General features: G+C 41.9%; 1 protein-coding gene across 1 annotated transcript in view; it reads left to right on the plus strand.

Annotated features, from left to right (window-relative positions):
- Positions 1 to 7,411, plus strand: part of ATCAY (ATCAY kinesin light chain interacting caytaxin) — a 33,262-nt gene that overhangs the window by 7,639 nt on the left and 18,212 nt on the right. Inside the window, exons 2-3 of the mRNA XM_029285930.1 lie at positions 4,027 to 4,085; positions 5,802 to 6,026. Coding sequence (XP_029141763.1) covers positions 4,027 to 4,085; positions 5,802 to 6,026 — 284 coding nt within the window. The remainder of the gene's footprint in view (positions 1 to 4,026; positions 4,086 to 5,801; positions 6,027 to 7,411) is intronic.

The following is a 7,411-nucleotide window of genomic DNA, read 5'->3' on the forward strand; positions in this document are numbered from 1 at the left end:
AGGCAGGAAACCCTATACCATTTCAGACAAATGGCTGTCCAGTCTCTTCTTAAAAACTTCCAGTGTTGGAGCATTCACCGCTTCTGGAGGCAGGTTGTTCCACTGGTTAATTGTTCTAACTGTCAGGAAGTTTCTCCTTAGTTCCTGGTTGCTTCTCTCCTTGATCAGTTTCCACCCCGTTGCTTCTTGTCCTGCCTTTAGGGGCTTTGGAGAATAGCTTGACTCCCTCTTCTTTGGGGCAGCTCCTGAGATACTGGAACACTGCTATCCTGTCCCCCCTCGTTCTTCTCTTCATTAAACTAGACATCCCCAATTCCAGCAGCCTTTCTTTATATGGTTTAGTTGAAGTTCCACTCAATTTGCCAGGTTTGAAAAACCTTGCCTTAAAGGAAAGAAGAATTTAATGTCTATTTATGTGACGCTCTCTCCCCTTTGGTGCAGGCGTGTAAACACCGACACCAGTGTGAAACAGCCTTTCTCCCGTTTCTAAAGATAGCGGTCTCTCAGAATGAAGTAAACCTATCTCATAATAGTAACCCTCGGCCTTCCGAGGAGGCTTTTTCCTATAATCTAAGTAAATCCACAGATTATTTTCCCGTCGGCCGGCTCAGAGGTTCAGGCGTGGCCAAACATGGGCCGGAGGCCGGACCCCTCCAGCTTTCTGCAAAATCGGCCACGGTCTGGGCCTGCTTAATGCCCGGCCCCTCCTTTGAGGCATTTGAGGACACCAGAGCTTTCGATAAATAGGATTTCCTTGTAGAAAAAAAAAAAAGCTAGCGGAGCCGTTAGTAATTCCAGCAATTGCTACGTTTCCAACGCAAGCCATCATTTATAGTAAGACGGAGGAGGACCCGCTTGTTGAAATCCAGCAACGGGGTGTATAACAGGCTTGAAATTTCTCTTTTGTTAGTGAGGGTGTCCATAGAGCTGTTCTTTTTAAAAAACTTTTAAATCCCAGAATAAAGAGGAGAGGATAGAACTGGAACGGTTGCCAGAATTGGGTAATCTGCCACTATTGCAGAATTGGGTATGGCTAGTCTAGAGAAAAGGATGACTGGGGGGGGGGCACATGGTAGCAGTATTCTTAGTATTTGAGGGGCTGCCACAAAGAAGAGGAGGGGGTCAACTAATAATAATAATAATAATAATAATAATAATAATAATAATAATAATAATAATAATAATAGTAAAGTTGGAAGGGACCTTGGAGGTCATCTAGTCCAACCCCCTGCTCAGGCAGGAAACCCTACACACCATTTCGGACAAATGGCTGTCCAGTCTCTTCTTAAAAACTTCCAGTGTTGGTGCATTCACTGCTTCTGGAGGCAGGTTGTTCCACTGGTTAATTGTTCTCACTGTCAGGAAGTTTCTCCTTAGTTCCAGGTTGCTTCTCTCCTTGGTTAGTTTCCATCCGTTGCTTCTCGTCCTGCCTTCAGGCGCTTTGGAGAATAGCTTGACTCCCTCTTCTTTGGGGCAGCCCCTGAGATACTGGAAGACTGCTATCATGTCCCCCCTCGTCCTTCTCTTCATTAAACTTGACATACCCAATTCCAGCAGCCGTTCCTTATATGTTTTAGCCTCCAGTCCCCTGATCCTCTCTGTTGGTCTTCTCTGTACTCTTTCTAGAGTCTCAACATCTTTTTTACATCGTGGGGACCAAAACTGGATGCAGTATTCCAAGTGTGGCCTTACCAAGGCCTTGTAAAGTGGTATTAACACTTCACGTGATCTTGATTCTGTCCCTCTGTTAATGCAGCCCAGCACCGTGTTGGCCTTTTTGGCAGCTGCAGCACACGGCTGGCTCATATTCTCCAAAGCAACAGAAGGCAAGAGAAGAAATAATGGATGGAAACTAATCGAGGAGAGAAGCAAACTGGAACGAAGGAGAAACTTCTTGACAGGGAAGACAATTAACCGGTGGAACACAGCTGGCCACCAGAAGTTGTAGGTGCTTTTAAAGAAAAGACTAGATAGTCATTTCTCTGAAATTGTATGGGGGTCTCCTGCTTGAGGAAAGGGTTGGACTAGAAGACCTCCGAGGTCCCTTCCAACTCTGTTCTGATTCTGAAATCCCCATCGCTTTAAGGTGGTTGATTGGCTTCTCAGAGGACTAGAAACATGTTTTTTTTTCCTTTGCTTTTGATTGAGGCCCTGGACGTGAGACGTGCTGAGGGATATGCTTTAAATAGCCACAGTTTCTTCCAAATATTCTATGACTGGTTTATAGGCAGGAGAGCAGGATAGAAATCGCAAATAAAAAATGAATCATCACTTAGTCACAGTCTCCCTCTCTCTCTCCTTCTCTCCTCCCCATCTTGCACTAAAATCCATGCCGCAAATCGGGCAGAAACCAATTAGGGAGAATTTGTAAAAGTCTTTGCCCGTTAACCAAATGATTAAAGTTCCCAGAGAAGAGAATATTTCCAGCTCAGCATTGTGCTGTGGTGTCCTTGCTGCTCTCTGAGTGAGCTTGGTGGTTCTCTTGCAGACGTTTCATGATCCAGCCGAATAACACCATCAGTGTTAGAAGGGAGGGGGGTTTGTGGAGTGGAGGAGGAGGAGGAGGAGGAGGATTGTGGGGTCTTTGGTGCTCTCTGCACTTGATGGTTTTCTTGCAGACGTTTCATTACCCAACTAGGGAACATCATCAGTGCTAGACGAGTTAGCATCCTGATGATGTTCCCTAGTTTGGTCATGAAACATCTGCAAGAAAACCACCAAGCTCAGAGAGCACCAAGGACCCCACACTCATTCCTCTCCTCCTTCCCCTCCCTCTCCTCCTCCCCTCCCCTCCTCCATCTGAGATGGAATAGGTCAGGGGGTGTCAAACTCGCAATATCATGTGACGTGCTGCGATGTATCACAACTTTTTTTTCCATTGCCGGCAATAGGGTGGGCGTGGTTTCGGCCTGACGCATCCGGCCTGCAGGCTGGCAGGTTGACACCTTTGGTGTAGGTTCTCCTGCTTGAGCAGGGGGCTGGACTAGAAGACCTCCAAGGTCCCTTCCAGATTCTATTCTATTCTATTCTATTCTATTAAAAAAGATGTTGAGACTCTAGAAAGAGTACAGAGAAGAGCAACAAAGATGATTAGGGGACTGGAGGCTAAAGCATATGCTCCAACACTGGAGGTTTTTAAGAAGAAACTGGACAGCCATTTGTCCAAAATGGTATAGGGTTTCCTGCCTGAGCAGGGGGTTGGACTAGATGACCTCCAAGGTCCCTTCCAACGTTGTTGTTGTTGTTGTTGTTATTATTATTATTATTATTATTATTTTCTCTTCTCTTCTCTTCTCTTCTCTTCTATTCTCTTCTCTTCTCTTCTATTCTATTCTCCATTCCATAATTCTCCATTCCATAATTCTCCATTCCATATTCTATTCTATTCTATTCTGTTCTGTTCTGTTCTGTTCTGTTCTGTTCTGTTCTATTCTCCATTCCATAATTCTCCATTCCATATTCTATTCTATTCTATTCTATTCTATTCTATTCTATTCTATTCTATTCTATTCTCCATTCCATAATTCTCCATTCCATAATTCTCCATTCCATATTCTATTCTATTCTATTCTATTCTATTCTATTCTATTCTATTCTATTCTATTCTATTCTATTCTATTCTATTCTATTCTTCCCCCACAAGTTGAAGTCCACAAGCATGAAGGTGCCATAGTTTCCCCCATGTGGCTCAGGAATTCTGGGAGCTGAAGTCCACGAGTCATAAAAGAACTAAGGTTGCCTACCTCTGCCCTAGAACATACCCTTGAGTCCCCATGCATTCTTCCTGAGTGTACTTTTTGCAAGTATTTGCTTTAATATGAATTTTTGTTCTGCTCTTTTTCCCTGTTTTAGAAATCTAGTGATATTTTCTTTTTTATGCCGAGATCTGGGCTCTAACCCTCTTCAATATATATTCATGTATTTATTTGAAGCCATCATCTTATGGTTCCTGTTTAGGGAAGGAAAGACTCCCCAGCAGTCTGAATCTTTTTTTTCTCCCCCCCCCTCCTCATGTCTTACCTCTAGGCCCCTCCCGGAGGAAGCAGGAATGGAGAACTTGGGAAGCCCATCGGAGAACGTGTTGGGTGAGTAGATGTAGATGGTTAGCAAAAAACTCAATCCAGATTGGAGGTACTAATACCACTCCATAAAGCCTTAGTAAGGCCACACCTGGAATCCTGCAAGCAGTTTTGGTGTCCATGCTATAAAGAAGGATGTTGAGACTGTAGAAAGAGTGCAGAGAAGAGCAACAAAGATGATTAGGGGACTGGAGACTAAAACATATAAGGAATGGTTGCTGGAATTGGGTATGTCTAGTCTAATGAAGGGAAGGACCAGGGAGGACATGATAGCAGTGTTCCAGTATCTCAGGGGCTGCCCCAAAGAAGAGGGAGTCAAGCTATTCTCCAAACACCTGAAGGCAGGACAAGAAGCAACGGATGGAAACTCATCAAAGAGAGAAGCAACCTGGAATTAAGGAGAAACTTCCTAACAGTGAGAACATTTAACCAGTGGAACAACCTGCCTCCAGAAGCTCTGAATGCTCCAACACTGGAAGTCTTTAAGAAGAGAGTGGACAGCCATTTGTCTGAAACGGTAGAAGATTTCCTGCCTTAGCAGGGGGTTGGACTAGATGACCTCTAAGGTCCCTTCCAACTCTGTTATTCTGTTAATCAGTAGAACTCCTTGCCTCCAGAAGCTGTGAATGCTCCAACAGTAGAAGTTTTTAAGAAGTGACTGGACAGCCATTTGTCTGAAATGGTATAGGGTTTCCTGCCTGAGTAGGGGGTTGGACTAGATGACCTCCAAGGTTCCTTTCAACTTTCTTATTATAATAATAATAATTATTATTATAACCTAGAAATAAGGAGAAATTTTCTGACAGTGAGAACAATCAACCAGCCTTTAAAAACCTATTAAATTCAGTCTATTTTAAAACATGGGAAAATTTTTATCAGTGGTTAGCAACACGATAGAGCGAGAAAGGATGGTGAAATTTAACAGGATGAATTGACTAAGCTTTATTTTTTTATGATTATTGTTATTATTAGTGATTATAATTGTTTAGTATTATATTAACTACTGTCATTTAATATTTGTACCTGGGCGATAGTCTGCTTGCTAACGTGTTGAATTTTTGTTGGGGACAACCCCACTACTGTATCTATCCCTACCCTTATCCCAATCCTATTCCCTAACCCCATCCAAGATCCATACCGACCTTATCCCTTCCCTACCCTTATAAAACTTAATAAAATATCTATATAAAAAAATTGCAGTTTCAGGTCATCCCGTTGACTTAACAACAGTTTGCTGTGCTCAGGCACAGAAAAAAACGTGACTGATGACCCTTTTTCACACTTAACGACCGTCGCAGCATCCGCACGGTTACGTGATTTACATTCGGACGCTTGGCAACCGGTTCACATTTATGACCGTCGCAGCCTCCCCGTGTGTGTGTGTGTGTGTGTGTCATGTGATCCCCTTCTGCGACTTTCTGAAAAGCAGAGTCAACCGGGGGAAGCTAGATTCGTTTAACCACCAGGTTACTAATTTAACAACGGCGGTGATTCATTTAACAACTGTGGCAAGGAAGGTCGTAAAATGGGACAAAACTTTATGACTTAACCACTGTCTCACTTAACTGCAGAAACGCTGAGCTCAATTGTAGTCGCGCGTTGAGGATTATATGCCCCTTGCTCGTCGTCATTTTCTGCCAAATTAAAACGCAATAAACCAGGGTGACATTTTTCTTCTGGACTGCCTCAGTCTGTTAACTTTTTCTCCTTCAAATCCCACAGCTCCCCCGAGCTCCTTACATTTTACTAACGGGGCTCGCCACAAGCGGAAAACCCTGGTAGCTCCGGAAATCAACATCTCTTTCGACCAGAGCGAAGGGTCCCTCCTGTCCGACGATTTCCTGGACACACCAGACGACCTGGATATAAATGTGGATGACATCGAAACTCCAGATGAGACGGATTCCCTGGAATTCCTGGGAAATGGGAACGAACTGGAATGGGAGGGTAGGAATTGAATGGATAATCTATCCCTGCTGGGTTTGCTATTAGGAGTGGCTCATATGCAGAACAGAACAGAACAGAAGAGAACAGCAGTAGAAAAGAATAGAGAAGAGAAGAGAATGCAGAATAGAATGCAGAATAGAACAGAATAGAATAGAATAGAATGCAGAATAAAATAGAATAGAATAGAATAGAATGCAGAATAAAATAGAATAGAATAGCAGTAGAATATAGTAGAATAGAATAGAAGAGAGGAGACGAGAAGAGAATGCAGAATAGAATGTAGAATAGAATAGAATAGAATAGAGAATAGAAGAGAATGCAGAATAGAATAGAATAGCAGTAGAATATAGTAGAATATAGTAGAATAGAAGAGAAGAGAGAAGAGAAGAGAATGCAGAATAGAATGCAGAGTAGAATAGAATAGTAGTAGAATATAGTAGAATAGAATAGAGAATAGAAGAGACTGCAGAATAGAATAGAATAGCAGTAGAATATAGTAGAATAGAATAGAATAGAATAGAATAGAGAATAGAATAGAATAGAATAGAATAGCAGTAGAATAGCAGTAGACTAGACTAGACTAGACTAGACTAGACTAGACTAGACTAGAATAGAATAGAATAGAATAGAATAGAATAGAATAGGAATAGGAATAGGAATAGGAATAGGAATAGGAATAGGAATAGAATAGAATTCCTTATTGGCCAAGTGAGATTGGACACACAAGGAATTTATCTCTGGTGCAGAAGAATGTACATACAAGCAACAAGTGATAAATTTTAATAATAAAATACAATGTCATAAATCATAAGATACAAACAACAAAGTGATAGTCATAAGATGTTAAGGAAATGGGTAATAGGAAAGATGAGAAGGATAATAGTAATACAGCCCTACTACATGGTTTGATATCCTAGGGCATATAACAGTGTTGTGGGAATTTGTTGTTTAGCAGAGTGATGGCATGCGTGTGGGGGGGAACTATCTTTGTGTCTAGTTGTTTTGACGTGCAATTTTTCCTAGTTGGGATGTCTTGAAAGTTGTGGCCAAACCGCTGAACAAATTTTTAAAAAAAACAGAATGTGGTTTAATTTTATTAGATTTCATGAATTAAAAACTTGTTCCACAGTAAAGAAGCCACTGCAGTCCTAGGTTGCATTAACAGAGGGATAACGTCAAGATCACGTGAAGTTTTAGTACCACTTTATAATGCCCTGTTAAGACCACACTTGGAATACCGTGTCCAGTTTTGGTTAACATTTTGAGACTTTAGAAAGAGTGCAGAGAAGAGCAACAAAGATGATCAAGGGACTGGAGGTTAAAAGATATGAGGAACACTTGCAAGAACTGGGTATGTTTAGTTTAATGAAAAGAAGGACAAGGGG

This window comes from Protobothrops mucrosquamatus, unplaced genomic scaffold (genome assembly GCF_001527695.2).
Source record: "Protobothrops mucrosquamatus isolate PMUCROS unplaced genomic scaffold, P.Mucros_1.0 scaffold2543, whole genome shotgun sequence".
NCBI classification, from domain to species: domain Eukaryota; kingdom Metazoa; phylum Chordata; class Lepidosauria; order Squamata; family Viperidae; genus Protobothrops; species Protobothrops mucrosquamatus.